Raw genomic sequence first — 16,433 nt, forward strand, 5'->3', positions numbered from 1 at the left:
TAGTGGGGGAGGATTGAGAGTAAAGAAATGTCAGCAAATGTTTGGCTGATGAGAGCAGATGGAAGAGAGGTAACCACTGCGCCAAACACTGGCTGAGACCATGGTGCCTATGCAAAACAGGCCAGTTCATTAAAGGACTCAAGGACTGGAAAGTACCCAGGTTCAAAAAGGGTAAACTGAGACACAGGGCTTTTTTTTGTGTGTGTGGTCCTGAGGGTGGAACCAGGGGCTTTTCTACCTCCGGGCTATACTCCCATACCTATTTTATACTTTATTTGGAGACAGGGTCTCACTAAGTTGCTGAGAGCCTCACTTAGTAGCTGCGACTGGCTTCGAACCTGTGCGATCCTCCTGTCTCAGCCTCCCAAGTACTGGGATTACAAGCATGCACCACGATGCCCGGCTGAGACACAGGGCTTAAAGCTGAGGGACCCAGTGAAAATCTGTTTTTAAAATACAGAAGTTAAAGTCGGGCGTGGTGGTGCATGCTTGTAATCCCCGTGCTTGGGAGGCTGAGACAGGAGGATCACACAGGTTCGAACCCAGCCTCAGCTACTTAGTGAGGCTCTCAGCAACTTAGTGAGACCCTGTTTCCAAATAAAATATAAAATGGGTCTGGGAGTATAGCCCGGAGGTAGAAAGCCTCTGGCTTCCACCCCTAGTACCACCAATAAATAAATAAGTAAATAAATAAATAAATAAATAAATAAATAAATAAATAAAATACATAAGTTAGGAGCTGGGTAGGTGGTGCACGCTTGTAATCCCAGTAGTTGAGAGGCTGAGATAGGAGGATCGTGGTTTGCGGCCAGCATTAGCTACTTAGTGAGGCCTCTACAACTCAGTGAGACCCTGTTTCAAAATAAAGAATAAAAAATCAGGCTGGGGGTGTAGCTCGGAGGTAGAAGACCCCTGGGCTCAATTCTCTGTATTGTACACACACAAAAAAAGGGGAAGTTAAAGTTTCTTCAGCATCCTCCACAGAGAGGCTGTGACTTCTCTGTCCTCCTAGAAGAAGTGTGGGAACCCAGACTGAAGAGACACCAGGCAACTAAAGAGCAGGACAACAGCCAGTTTGTAAACAAAGTCAGTCCTGTGGCTTCTTCTTCCTAGGCTGCTCTGTTTGCATCTTGGATGTGACCCGTTCACCCAGCTCAGAGAACAGGGCGGTCATCACCAGCATCCCACTGACAGGTGATTCAAGAATTCTCTGAGCTGGACAGGTTGGCACAGGCCTGTAATCCCAGTACTTGGGAGGCTGAGACAGGAGGATTGTAGGTTTGAGGACAGCCTCAGCAAGTAGTAAAACTCTCAGAAACTTACAGAGACCCTTTTCAAAACTTTTTTTTTTCTTTTGGGGGATTGAACCCAGGTGTATTCTACCTCCAAGCTATACCCCAGCCCTATTTTTTATTCTGTGTGTGTGTGTGTGTGTATGTGTGTGTGTGTGTATGTGTGTGTGTGTGTGTTAGTAGGGATGGAACCCAGGGGCATTCTACCTCCGAGCTACACCTCCAGACCTATTTTATATTTTATTTTGAAACAGGGTCTCACTAAGTTGCTGAGAGCCTCACTAAGTTGCTGAGGCTGGCTTTGAACCTGTAATCCTCCTGTCTCAGCCTCCCAAGTGCTGGGATTACAAGTGTGCTCCACAATGTTCAGCCAACACAAAAATTTTAAAAGGGAGCTGGGAACCGGGCGTGGTGGCACACGCTTGTAATCCCCATGCTTGGGAGGCTGAGACAGGAGGATTGCACAGGTTCGAAGCCAGCCTCAGCTACTTAGTGAGACTCTCGGCAACTTAGTGAGACCCTGTTTCCAAATAAAATATAAAATAGGTCTGGGAGTGTAGCCCGGACGTAGAAAACCCCTGGGTTCCATCCCCAGTACCAAAAAAAAAAAAAGGGAGCTGGGAGTATAGCTCAAAGGTAGAATGCCCCTTGGTTCAATCCTCAGTACCACCAAAAAATAAATAAATAAAAAAAAGGAAGAAAAACAGACGTTGACATTTGGGGATCCCATAATGAAAAGGTCTACAAAGAAGCCACTGTGCATCAGCCCTGTTTCTTTCTGGCTTCTCCATTTTTCAGCATCTCTCTACCTGCCATGAGACATATGAGGAAAGTAATAAACAGAGATGTGCAAGGAGTCCTATGATTAATATCCTAAAAAACATAGGAAGAATGTATGCTTGAAAATCAGGAGCCAGGCATGGTGGCACATGTTGTAATCCCAGCATTCGGGAGGCTGAGACCCGAGGATTACGGTTAAGGGACAGCCTCAGCTACTACTTAGTGAGGCCCTTTATAGCTCAGTGAGACCCTATTTCAAAATAAAGAATAAAAAATAGGGCTAGGGGTGTAGCTCAAAGGTACAGTGCCCCTGGGTTCCATCCCCTGTACTGGAAAAAAAAAAAAAAGAAAAGAAAAGAAAATCAGGATATCATGTAAGAGGGACAAGTAATAATAATAATAATAGCAATATTTTGAACATTTACTACATGTCCAACACATATTAAAATCAACTTATTCTCATAGTATGTTTTTGTTTTTGTTTTGGGTCTCACTGAGTTGCAAAGGGCCTCACCAAGTAGCTGAGGCTGGCTGCGAACCGTGATCCTCCTGTTTCAGCCTCCCGGATGCTGGGATTACAAGTCCGCACCACCATGCCTCGCTTCATAATATGTTTTAATACGTATTTAATGCCCATGAGCTGGATACACTTGTTTCTCCCATTCCATAGATGAGAAAACAGGTTATAAATAAAGAACTTGCCAAAGGTTACTAAGCCATCTAGACAGGAATGTATCTGGTATTTGACCCGGAGGTAGAAGGGTTCCATTTCCAGTACCAAAAAAAAAAAATTGGGGGGTACTGGAACTTGAACCCCATTCTACCTCTGAACTAAACTCCCTGGCCCTTATTATTCTTTATTTTGAAACAGAGTTATTGAGGGTCTTGCTAAATGGCTGAGACTGGCCTCAAACCTGTGGTCTCGGCCTCCCAAGTACTAGGATTACAGAAATGTACCACTGCGTTCCGCTTTCTGAAATTCGAGTGGAAGTTATATCCACCCTAACATTCTATATCCAGCAAAACCACGGATCCGGCGTGAGACTACGTGTCATGAAATTATAGCGAGAGCTACCTGTAGGAGGGAACTGGGGCCCGGTGAGTGGAGAGGCTTATTTTTACTATATACCACACTGTTCTATTGGAATGTTTTTTAAAAACCATAAACCATTTTAAGGAATGCTGATAATTTACCGGACGGGGGAACCACTCGTCTTAGGTAATAAAGCACTTGGTGATTTCCTGTTTTCCACTGCCTCTCCACCACAAGCCCGAAGCGTGCAGGATCTGCAGACGTCCGCCGGCACTGGCTTGCTGCGCTGCTGGGAATGCAAGCATTGTTTGGGAGACAATTCCCTCGCCAGACAGACCTGAGAGACCTGAGACTCATAAGTTAGGTCATCTAAATAAATGCACGACTGAACAAATGAACGAGGAACGGGAACGGGAGGCGGCCGTTTGAGTCATTTGGGTGTGGAAGAAAGGAAAGTGAGGTGCAATTACTCGACATGACAAATCCTCCCTTGCAGAGATGGTGTTTTCTGCAGGGATATACGTCCCCGGAGTAGGGAGCCACGTTGCCACGCTGGGTCTGTTCTCTCCACCTTCACGTGAGAAGCTCAAGTCTGGATTCGCCCGCTGTCTGTGTGCCGCGATTAAGCAGCATGAGCACCGGCCCAGGCTTTAATCGCCAGTATCTGTCTCTCAGAGAAAAGGGCCTCCGAGCCTTTTTCCTTGTGAGCTATGAGCTACTAAGACTGATTATAATTCCACACATATATTTGATGCAAAAAGCATATCTTTGACAAACTTAACTTTATAAGTAGTCATGTATGACAGACCTTTTCCTCTAAGAATAGGAAGTCAAGGGTGCCGACTCTCACGAGCACTACTTAACATTTTTCTGGTGCTCCTATTAAGTGGAACAGAGATATGGGTGTGGTGGCACGTGGCTGTAATCCAGTACTTGGAAGGCTGAGAGGATTGCAGCTTTAAGGCTAGTGCATGGTAACTTAGTGAGACCCTGTTTATGAATGAATGAATGAATTAATTAATTAATTAATAGGGCTGGGGTGTAGCTCAGTGGTAGAATGCCCCTGGGTTCAATCCCCAGAAACACATACATAACCACACCAAGCATATAAATATAATAAAGCTTACTGTAGTCTTTAAGAAGTTATCTAACAGTATTATCAAATTACTTAAAAAGAGTCTGTATTAAATGGATGATATGATGCACCTGACCGGCTTTTCATGAACACATCAGTAGGTACACACCCTGACCATTTTCCCCAGATGATCATAGGTTAATAGCTTTCGCCTCTTGGAGAAATAATGCCATGTTCTTTAATGTTGGACACAAATGCCATACAGGGAATTACTGGCTTTCACATTTTACCTGCTATCATCTTTGAACGTAATTTTGGTTTTTTCCCCTCTGAGATCAAGATAGCATAGCTTCTGTAAAAAATTTCCCTATGACATATTCCGGGAAAATGTCTTCACAGTGACATGAGCAGCGTTACAATTCACATCATTTGTCGAGCCCACCGATAGAGTGGAATTTGGGCTCTACCATTTATTAGCGCTGAGCCCATATCTTCTCTGAATCTTAGGTTTTGCTCTGGAAAATGAGGCAAAACCTTTTGCCACAGGGTTTCTCTGATTAAATGAAATTATATGTATGTATGGATCCATCTCTTTGAAATCTTAAAATGGGATCACAAGCTGATTTTCTCAGAATCCTTAGAAAACAAAATCAGCAATCTGTCAGCTATGTACTGTCACTGTGATCTTAGAGGAGGCGATTTCCCTGTGAAATGAAACTGCAGTGCCCCGGATGCTTCATGCCTGTTTCAGGCCTCTTCTGCCTCTCCCAGAAGTGACTGAAAAGGCAAAAGAGATGCAGTTCAAACCCATCGTCTTCTCTTTGTCATTAGCTTTGATAGGAAGATAGAGAGGGCAGGGTTAAGACGAGACTGAACGAGGCCTCAGCTGAGGATTTCAGTGACCATCATAATGCCCACTGCTCTTCACCGTCATGGGCCCCTAACAATTGACTGTTGCCCCCTTCGGTTGTAAGTCTGTCTAATTTTAATTCTCTCTGTTCAAATCTCTGCCGAAAGTAATAAAAGATTTAGATTTAGAAAGTGTCCTGGCTTTGGGAACGAGACAGAGGCTATAAATAGATATGTCAGTGCAATAGGTTGGGGTGGAATCTAGTTCTCTGAGAGTCTCAGAGTCAGAGGTGCACATGCTGCCTGATCTGTGCCCTGGCACAGGCACGCCGTCAGAGGAAGGGGGTGTGTGCACGCTCCTGCATGTGTACACACGGCTGCGTGCACAGAACATGGGGGTATGAGCGCAGTACTGAGGGCAGAATTCCAAGAGCCTCTGTCACTTCTGAATGGCCTGGGCTTTGTGGACCAGGTTAGTACCCTTCCCCTGACAATTATTGCTGGAGAAATTGAGATTAAAACCTTATTCTCAGATGGTCAACTCCCAGCCTGCAAGATAATGTAAAGCGTACATGCTGAGCGTGTGATACTGTTGACTTTTCTCCTTCCCACCACCGATACTGAGCACTTGTCAGGAAAACGGGTACCCAGCGAGGTCCCAATCCGCCTGCACTGAGGCTGGCTTGGTGACTGGCTTGCTAAGCAGTCAGGCTGCCGTTCAGTCTGTGGAATATGTCAGCCCTTATTATTTACAGATGCTCCAATTCCAAACTGTTTATCAAGACCCAAAGTAGAGCGGAGCATGGTGGCGCACACTTGTAATCCCAGTACTAGGGAGGCTGAGATAGGAAGATTGTAGGCTTACGGCCAGCCTCAACAACTTAGTGAGGCCCTGTTTTAAAATAAAGAATAGCCGGGCGTGGTGGCGCACACTTGTAATCCCCGCGCTTGGGAGGCGGAGACAGGAGGATCGCGCAGGTTCGAAGCCAGCCGCGCTGGCGTAAGAGACCCTGTTTCAAAAATATAAAATAGGTCTGGGAGTGTAGCCCGGAGGTAGAAGGGCTTCCAGGAACCCCAGTACCACCAAAAAAAAAAAAAAAAAAAGTATAAAAAATAGGGCTGGGGGTGTAGCTCGGAGGTAGAATGCCCCTGGGCTCAATCCCTGGTACCACAAAAACAACAACAAGAAAGACCCAAAGTAAACGCTGGCTTGTCTATGTAGCCATCCTGGTCATCTTAGTGATCTTCATCCTCTGAGTTCTTAGAGAGCTTTCCATCCCTCACACACCACCTGGAACCGGGTTTGCCGGGTGCCTATTTTGTTTCTCTCTTAAACTTGGGTCTCCTCATAAGCACAAGACAATGCCTCCCACCTCTGTATCCCCGGCAGCACCTCTTGCGGTACCAGGAGGGCCACTTATATATGTTGGACCTGTGTGCCCTCCTGGCCGCTCCTTTGGATGCCCGTTACGTGGCTAGCCCTCCTGTTAGTCTGTGAAATCTAGAATTAGAAGCACTGGGGAGAAGGTGTTCATTTAAAGGAAATGTTGGGGAACTCAGTAACCCTGAATATCTTATGTCAGACAATAATAAAAAATTGATACTAATAGGCCTGTCAAGATCTTAGAGCAGCCTTGCTGTGATTTCAGATTCTCAGTGAGAATGTTTCAGCAGACTAGTTTTAATAAGAAATTGGCCTGAAGCCACGGCAGTGACCCAGTTGATGCTTCCAGGGCCTAACTCAGGGTGAGATTCTGGATTACATGTGGCAGAGAGCATTCCAGGACTTTGTAATTCAGGATAAGTGACTGGCTTAGAACAAACACCTAACTTCAGGATTGAAAGGACCTAAAAGGCTCTTTTACTGATTCTTTATCCTCTCTTATCTCCTGGGACAGACTTTTGTCCCTTCTCTTATTAACTGCTTAGAGACAATACTTTGCAATATCTGAGTAATTGATTTTTTATTTTTATTTTACCTAATCAATTTTTGCAGGTCTGGGGATGGAACCTAGGGGCATTCGACCTCTGAGCTACACCCACCTTTTTTTCTTTTATTCTTTTTTTTTTTTTGGTACTGGGGATGGAACCCAAGGACTTCTACCTCTGGACTACAGTTCCAAACCTATTTTATACTTTATTTGGAAACAGGGTCTCACTAAGTTGCTGAGAGCCTCACTCAGTAGCTGAGGCTGGCTTCAAATCTGTGCGATCCTCCTTTCTCAGCCTCCCAAGTGCTGGGATCACAAGTGTGTCCCACCACGACCAGCTTTTTTATTCTTTATTTGGAAACAGGGTCTCACTAAGTAGCTGAGACTATCCACGCCTGGCTAATCGATTTTTTTTTTTTTTTTTTTTGTACTGGGAATGGAACCCAGGGGCTTTTCTACCTCTGGGTTATACTCCCAGACCTATTTTATACTTTATTTGGAAACAGGGTCTCACTAAGTTGCTGAGAGCCTCACTAAGTAGCTGAGGCTGGCTTCAAACCTGTGCAATCCTCCTGTCTCAGCCTCCCAAGCGCGGTGATTACAAGCGTGTGCCACTACGCCTGGCGATTTTTTTTTAAATAACAAATTCTGAGCGGGGTGTGGTGGTGCACACTTGTAATCCCAGTAATTGGAGGCTGAGGCAAGAGGATCAAGGCCAGCCTTTAGTGAGGCCCTCTGCAACTTAGTGAGAACCTGTTTCAGAATAAAAAATAAAAAACAGGGCTGGGAGTGTAGCTTGGAGGTAGAATGCTTCTAGGTTCAATTCCCCCCCCCAAAGTTATTAAAATAGTGTATGTTTCTATTTCCAGCATAAAGCTCCTCTCGAATACCTGATCATATTTTCTAAGATTTTCATTTTTTGTGGGTTCTTGAAAATTAACTGCATATAGCTGTATAGCTGAGAACTTAGCACATAATACCAAATAGCAGCAGAGTACTTATTCAGCTGAAATCCAAGACAATCTATAATAATTTGTCAGTTATAATCCCTGTTAGGAACAGCAAGATGAGGCCTTGGCTAATCCTCCGTAAGTAAATTCTGCCCCCTTGTGGATTAAAACATCCACAGACAGGAAAGAAATACAGTAGTTATATGGGCCAGTTCCTATCAAGGAGCCTTTAAACAATCTTTTCATTTATTTATTTATTTATTTATTTATTTATTTAATTTTTGTGGTACTGGGGGTAGAACCCAGAGGCTTTCTACCTCCGGGCTATACTCCCAGACCTGTTTTCTATTTTACTTGCAGACAGGGTCTCACTAAGTTGCTGAGAGCCTCACTAAGTAGCTGAGGCTGGCGTCGAACCTGCGCGATCCTCCTGTCTCAGCCTCCCAAGCGCGGGGATCACAAGCGTACGCCACCATGCCTGGCTATTTATTTACTTTTATAGTGCTGAGGACTGAACCCAGGGGGACATTCTACCTCTGAGCTATACTCCCACCCCTATTTTATTTCTTTAATTTGGAAACAAGGTTTTTCTAAATTGCTAAGAACCTAGCTAAGGCTGGCTTTGAACCTACAACCCTCCTGTCTCAGCCTCCCAAGGTCTGGGATTACAGGTATGCACCACCACTCCTGGCTCAACAGTCATTTAAAATCATGTAAACAATGACATAAAATCATACCTTTTTATTTCATAGTTTGCATTAATTTAATTAAGACAGTGCCTTGAATATATTAAAGAACTCAATAAATATTTCATGGTGAGAAAAGGCTTTGAATTTCATGGCCCTTGACATACTCCTACCTGAATGACCCCAGTAATGGGAAATTAACTAAATAATAAAACTCGTTCTCCTGTCAGACAGGACTGTTATCTAGTCTATGAAAGTATTAAACCCAGGCTAAGAGCGGGGCGTGGTGGCGCACGCTTGTAATCCCCGCGCTTGAGAGGCTGAGACAGGAGGATCGCGCGGGTTCGAAGCCAGCCTCAGCTACTTAGTGAGGCTCTCAGCAACTTAGTGAGACCCTGTTTCCAAATAAAATATTAAAAAGGTCTGGGAGTATAGCCCAGAGGTAGAAAGCCTCTGGGTTCCACCCCCAGTTCCACACAAAAATAAATAATAAATAAAATAAAATAAAAATAAACCCAGGCTAAGGGTATAGCTTAGTAGTAGAGTAATTGCCTAGCATGTACAAGGTCCTGGATTTGATTCATGGCACCCCCAAGCCAAACCAAACCAAACCAAACCAAAAACCCATATTAGGTCCAAATAGCATAAGTCTTTTGTGAGAGAATCACATTTCAGAACTGCCATCTGGTGGGTGAGAGGGAAGAGGCGGTCCAGCCACCCCGTGATTAGCCTTAGGATTCCCTGGCCATTGCGTGATTCATCTTTTTTTTTTTTTTCCTGAACTGGGGATGGAATCCAGGGGTTTCTACCTCTGAGCTAAACCCCAGACTTTTTTTTTTTTTTTGCAGGTGTGGGGGTAGAATCCAGGGGCATTCGACCTCCGAGCTACACCTCCTGCCTTATTATTATTATTTTTTTTTGGACACTACCAGACCTATTTTATATATATATATATATATATATATATATATATATATATATATATATATTTTTTTTTTTTTTTTTTTTTTTTGGTGGTACTGGGGTTCCTGGAAGCCCTTCTACCTCTGGGCTACACTCCCAGACCTATTTTTACATTTTTATTTGGAGATCTTCCAGTCTGTCATTTTATGGTTGAATCTATTATGCCATCTGGATCTAATTCTGCCTTTAAATATTGAAAGGCAACTACCACACAGACCTCTCCTCCGCCCTCTTCCTAATGCATACCTATACTTAGGTCAACTTCCTCATGTGACCTGTGTCTCAGATCCCATCATTGCCTGGTCTGGCCGCCGCCCTCTCAAGCCATCTCTTCTGTCAATGTCGGTCCCAGTTGTAGCATCTAAAACTGAACACAGACAGTCCAGGAGCACTAGCGTGGCTCTTCTGAAGTAGAGTGGGAGCCGAGTGTGGCGGTGCATTCTTGTAATTCCAGTACTTGAGAGGCTGAGACAGGAGGATCGCAGGTTCAAGGCCAGCCTCAGCAACCTGTGAGGCCCTTTACAACTTAGTGAGACCCTGTTTCAAAATTAAAAAATAAGCTAGGCAGCCAGGCGTGGTGGCGCACACTTGTAATCCCTGCGCTTGGGAGGCTGAGACAGGAGGATCGTGCAGGTTCGAAGCCAGCCTCAGCTACTTAGTGAGGCTCTCGGCAACTTACTGAGACCCTGTTTCAAAATAAAATATAAAATAGAGCTGGGAGTATAGTCCGGAGGTAGAAAGCCACTGGGTTCCACCTCTAGTACCAAAAAAAAAAAAAAAAAAAAAGCTAGGCATAGTGGCATACACTTATAATCCCAGTACTTGGGAGGCTGAGACAGGAGGATCACAGATTTAAGGCCAGCCTCAGCTACTTAGTGCGGCCCTCTGCAACTTAGTGAGACCCTGTTTCAAAATAAAGAATAAAAATAGGGCTGGGGATGTAGCTCAGAGGTAGAATGGCCCTGGGTTCCATCCTCAGACCTGCAAAAAATCAAACAAAAAATAAATAAATAAATAAATAAAAAACGGAGGTATCTCCATGAATGTAGCCCCAGACTCAGTCAGCCTTTCTCAGCTGCCACATCAACTAGTGAAATTCAGGCAGCCTCCAGTGGGCATGGTGCAATCCATGGGCATACCTGTAATCCTAGTACTTGGGAGGCTGAGACAGGAGGATCACAGGTTTGAGGCCAGACTCATCTACTTAGTTTCAAAATAAAAAAAAAAGTTGAGCTGCAGGTGTAGTTTGGAGGTAGAATGCCCCTGGGTTCAATCTCCAATACTGGGGGGAAAAAAACCCACTGGGGATGTAGCTCAGGGGTAGGATGCCCCTGGGTTCCAATCCCCAGTATGGAAAAAAAAAATTCTAGTAGCCTCCAACATTGCTTGGATTGTCCCTGTGTTATACTTATCTCCAGTGTAACTTAATATTTGTCTCTGTTAAGTCTCTTCTTTGTCTCAGGATTGCAGCTTGCCAGATAATTATATATCTCAAGTGTATCCAGTATGATTAGTTCTTCTACCCAGGTCTGTGCATTTAGACTTAATAAAAACAATCCTGAGCCGGGCATGGTGGCGCACACTTTTATTTTATTTATTTATTTATTTATTTATTTATTTATTTATTTATTTGGTGGTACTGGGGATGGAACCCAGGGGCCCTTTACCTCTGGGCTACACTCCCAGACCTATTTTATATTTTATTTGGAGACAGGGTCTCTTAAGCCAGCTGAGGCTGGTTTCGAACCTGCGCGATCCTCCTGTCTCAGCCTCCCAAGCGCGGGGATTACAAGCGTGTGCCACCACGCCCACCTGGCGCACGCTTTTAAACGCAGTGCTTGGGAGGCTGAGACAGGAGGATCACAAAGGTTCGAAGCCAACCTCAGCTACTAAGTGAGGCTCTCAGCAACTTAGTGAGACCCTGTTTCCAAATAAAATATAAAATAGGTCTGGGAGTATAGCCTGGAGGTAGAAAGCCCCTGGGTTCCACCCCCAGTACTACACACACAATAAAAGAATAAACATTAGGGCTGGGGGTGTAGCTTGGAGTTACATGAATTCTCTTGGGTTCCACTCCAAGTACGGTAAAATAAATAAATAAATAAATAAAGAATAATAATGAATAATGAATAATAATGAATAATGAATAAATAATGAATAAATAGGTCTGGGAATGTAGCCAGGTAGAAAGCCCTGGATTCCATCCCCAGTACCTTCCACACACAAATAAACAATAATAATAATAAATAAAGTAAAAGCCAGGCATGGTGGTACACACCAATAATCCTAGTATTTGGGAGGCTGAGACAGGAGGATTGCAGGTTTGCAGCCAGCCTCAGCTACTTAGCTAGGCCATTTGCAACTTAGTGAGATCCTGCTTCAAAATAAAGAGTAAAAAATAGGGCTGGGAGCCCAGCGTGGTGGCGTACACATGTAATCCCAGCATTCGGGAGGCTGAGACCCAAGAATCGCGTTTCACGGACAGCCTCAGCCACTTAGTGAGGCCCTATTGCAACTCAGTGAGACCCTGTTTTAAAATAAAGAATAAAAAATAAGGCAGGGGCCAGGCTTGGTGGCGCACGCTTGTAATCCCTGCGCTTGGGAGGCAGAGACAAGAGGATCGCGCAGGTTCAAAGCCAGCCGCACTGGTGTAAGAGACCCTGTTTCAAAAATATAAAATAGCCGGGCGTGGTGGCGCACGCTTGTAATCCCCGCACTTGGGAGGCAGAGACAGGAGGATCGCGCAGGTTCGAAGCCAGCCGCGCACGCTGGCTTAGGAGACCCTGTTTCCAAATAAAAATGTAAAAATAGGTCTGGGAGTGTAGCCCAGAGGTAGAAGGGCTTCCAGGAACCCCAGTACCACCAAATATATATATATATATATATATATATATATATATATATATATATATATATATATAAAAATAGGCCTGGGAGTGTCCAAAAAAAAAAAATAATAAGGCAGGAGGTGTAGCTCGGAGGTCGAATGCCCCTGGATTCTACCCCCACACCTGCAAAAAAAAAAAAAAGTCTGGGGTTTAGCTCAGAGGTAGAATACCCCTGGATTCCATCCCCAGTTCAGAAAAAAAAAAAGATGAATCACGCAATGGCCAGGGAATCCTAAGGCTAATCACGGGGTGGCTGGACCGCCTCTTCCCTCTCACCCACCAGATGGCAGACACATGCTGAGCAATTCCTGTGAAAGCTGCCCACCTCAGAATTAAACACAGCCCAGGCTGTCTGCTGAGGCTGTTGACCAGGGATGGGGGTAGGGGAAGACCACAGAAGGATCATAGAAGTCTGAGCGATCCTGGTGGCGGCTTGGAGGCTGTGGGGCTGAGGTCCAGGGAAGACTTCAGCTGGAGCTCTGGCCGAGGCTCCCTGCCTCGGCGAAGCCATTTGAATTCACGGAGGGGCGCTCCCCGTGGCTGTATTTAATTCTGGATATGGTATAAATAGAACTTGGCGCTCTGTCAAAGCACACCGCCCACCACTGTGTTCCGGTTCTTTTGGGGCCTCAACCAAATCTGGGCCTGCTTCCCTCTAGTGGCCTAACCTAGCAAATTTCATAACTGATGCTCGGCACTTATAATAAGTGCCTACTGTGTGCACTAAGTTGGGACTGTGTTCTCTAGTTGGGCCTGGGGCGCAGGGCAGGGGCCTCATTCGAGCACAGTAACATTCAGCAGGGGAGTCAGGCCCAGAGCTCCTTACAAGTTGACTCAGTGCAGTGTAAGCTGGCAGATCACTCAGCTGCTCCATCGCTGCTCTATGGGAATTGAAGAAGGACGGGTTATCACGTAACTGCTTCTGCTATAAATGAGGGCTTGAGATCTTTTACCCCGTGCCTTAGTTTGCTCATTGGTAAAACAAGTGCATGGGTTAGCCGGGCGTGGTGGCGCACGCTTGTGATCCCCGGGCTTGGGAGTCTGAGACGGGAGGATCGCACAGGTGCAAAGCCAGCCTCAGCTACTTAGTGAGGCTCTCAGCAACTTAGTGAGACCCTGTTTCCAAATATAAAATATAAAATAGGTCTGGGAGTATAGCCCGGAGGTAGAAAGCCCCTGGGTTCCAGTACCAACAACAACAAAAAAAGTGCATGGCTTAGATTCAAATTGATTTTATAAATATTTATTGAGTATCGATCTGCAGTGTATTCAAACCTAGAGAGTAAAACCAAAAGTGACAAAAATCCTATTAGTTAATTAGGAAATTGTTCTGATATGTCCAGTAAAAGAAAATGAAGGCATTCTTTCCGTGTTGATTGCCATCGTGCCCAGCTGAAATATCCCCTTTTTTTTTTTTTGTGGTGGGTTTCCTGGAAGCCCTTCTACCTCCGGGCTACACTCCCAGACCTATTTTTACATTTTATATTTGGAAACAGGGTCTCCTAAGCCAGCGCGCGCGGCTGGCTTCGAACCTGCGCGATCCTCCTGTCTCTGCCTCCCGAGCGCGGGGATTACAAGCGTGAGCCACCACGCCTGGCGAAATATCCCTTCTTAAAATCTGGTGTGTGTGTGTGTGTGTGTGTGTGTGTGTGTGTGTGTGTGTGTGTGTTACTGAGGGTGGAACCCAGGGGCATTCTACCTCTGAGCTACACCCCCAGCCCTATTTTTTATTCTTTATTTTGAAACCGGGTCTCCCTGAGTTGCAGAGGGCCTTACTGAGTAGCTGAGGCTGGCCGTGAACGCAAACCCTCCCGTCTCAGCTCGCGAATGCTGGGATTGCAAGCGCGAATGCTGGGATTGCAAGCGCGAATGCTGGGATTGCAAGCGCGAGCAAGCGTGCGCCACCACGCCCGGCTTAAATCTGTTGCCTTTTATTCAGAGCCACTAAGTGCAAGATGCTATACTAGATGACCTACATACAGTATTTCTAATATTTACAAAACCCTTGGACAGGTTAGGCTTTTCAGAAACTCTCTCATTAATTGCCTATAATTTCTCTTTAATATTGCAAAGTCCTTTGATCATCAGTAATTTCCCTTTATATTACAGTATTTGTTTAGTCATCTTTCATCCTCCTAAATACATGCTACTGGTCAGCAACAATTACTGGTGATTTAAAGGAGCTTGCAAAATAAGAAGGTTAATTTCTAAGGTTTTTTCTAGGTTGAAAAGACTTTGATTCTATAACTTCAAGAGCAGGAGTTGCTGGGCAATTTAGTGCATGTGTCCACGAGCATCTTCCTGTTGGAAAACTGCTGGTAGAAAAAAGAAAAGATCGCCGGGCGTGGTGGCGCACGCTTGTAATCCCCGCGCTTGGGAGGCGGAGACAGGAGGATCGCGCAGGTTCGAAGCCAGCCACGCTGGCTTCAGAGACCCTGTTTCCAAATAAAATATAAAATAGGTCTGGGAGTGTAGCCCGGAGGAAGAAGGGTTTCCAAAAACCCCAGTACCACCAAAAAAAAAAAAAAAAAAAAAAGAAAAAGAAAAAAAAGAAAGAAAGAAAGAAAGAAAAAAGAAGGGATCAAAACACATAATTGTTGACATGAATCATTTAATTGTTGATAAAACAAAGTAAGAGCCAGGTGTGGTGGCCCATGCCTGTAATCCCAGCTACTCTGGGCTGAGGCAGAAGGATTGCAAGGTCAGCCTGGGCAATTTAGACCCTGTTCAGAATGAGGTGCCGGGCATGGTTGCGCACACTTGTAATCCCAGTACTTGGGAGACTGAGACAGGAAGATGGCAGGTTCGTGGCCAGCCTCAGCTGCTTAGTGAGGCTCTCTGCAACTTAGTGACACCCTGTTTCAAAGTAAAGAACAAAAAATAAGGTTGGGGTATAGCTCAGAGGTAGAATTCACCAAGGTTCAATCTCCAGTATCGCAATAAATAAATAAACAAATAAATGAAATGAAAACAAAAACAAAACAAGACTGAAGATCCAACTCAGTAATAGAGGGCTTGCCTGGATTCCAAATCCAGCACTGCCCCCCCCAACCCCAAAACGAGGACAACAAAACAGTGAGGGAGGAGACCCCGGTGCTTAGGGGATGTCATGCAGGAAGTTAAAGAAGATGCGATGGCTCCTGTTAATGGAGGAGGACTTGTGTGCTTCTGGTCTTGGATGTTCCCCAGCCTTGACCTGCCCATGCCTACAGGGACCTGCATTCACTCCTTGCTGTCCTGTTTGCTCCCCATGCTTATCATCTGGTTTCTGCGCTGCTTATCAAAGTTTCTTCTTTTCCAGTTTCCTTCTGTATTGGAGCCTTGGGAACTCACACCGAGATCAAGAGAGTCGCAGAGGAAAAGGTCACTCTGCCCTGCCACCATCAACTGGGGCTTCCAGAAAAAGACACCCTGGACATCGAATGGCTGCTCACCGATAATGAAGGGAACCAAAAAGTGGCAAGTATCCGCCTGGCGAGGGTCCTCCCTCCCTTCTCCTCCGCTGTCTGCCTTCCCTCAATCTTCCTGACTTTCTCATTGGGTCTGAAAGAGCTCGAATTGCTTTTTTATATTGCTCCTATTCGACTCTATGTATAAAACTAGAGAGAAGAAAGTATATTTGGGTTGTGAGGATGAGAGGCTCTGTGTTCAGAACTACTAGGAAGCCATCTGCATTTGCCTGTGGAGGGAACCTGACAGCATCAGCTCGATCCTGTAGCTAACGGAGCAGATGCGAAGCCTGGAACCCGGGGAGGCCTGTTCTTTTTTTTTTTTTTTTTTTTTTTTCAGTACTGGGGATGGAACCCAGGGGCATTCTACTCCGAGCTACACCCCCAGCCCTATTTTTTATTCTTTCTTTTGAAACAGGGTCTCACTGGGTTGCAAAGGGCCTCACTAAGTAGCTGAGGCTGTCCGCGAGCCGCGATCCTCCAGTCTCAGCCTCCCGAATGCTGGGATTGCAAATGTGCGCCACCACGCCCGGCTGT

At 45.3% G+C, this 16,433-nt stretch overlaps 1 protein-coding gene across 1 annotated transcript in view; it reads left to right on the forward strand.

Moving 5' to 3' along the window:
* Window positions 1-16,433, forward strand: part of CLMP (CXADR like cell adhesion molecule) — a gene marked incomplete at both ends in the record, with an annotated part of 92,591 nt that overhangs the window by 48,790 nt on the left and 27,368 nt on the right. Inside the window, one exon of the mRNA XM_080715391.1 lies at window positions 15,749-15,906. Within this exon, the coding sequence (XP_080571517.1) occupies window positions 15,749-15,906 (158 nt within the window). The remainder of the gene's footprint in view (window positions 1-15,748; window positions 15,907-16,433) is intronic.

The sequence above is a fragment of the Muscardinus avellanarius genome (assembly GCF_963383645.1).
Source record: "Muscardinus avellanarius genome assembly, chromosome: 1".
NCBI lineage: Eukaryota > Metazoa > Chordata > Mammalia > Rodentia > Gliridae > Muscardinus > Muscardinus avellanarius.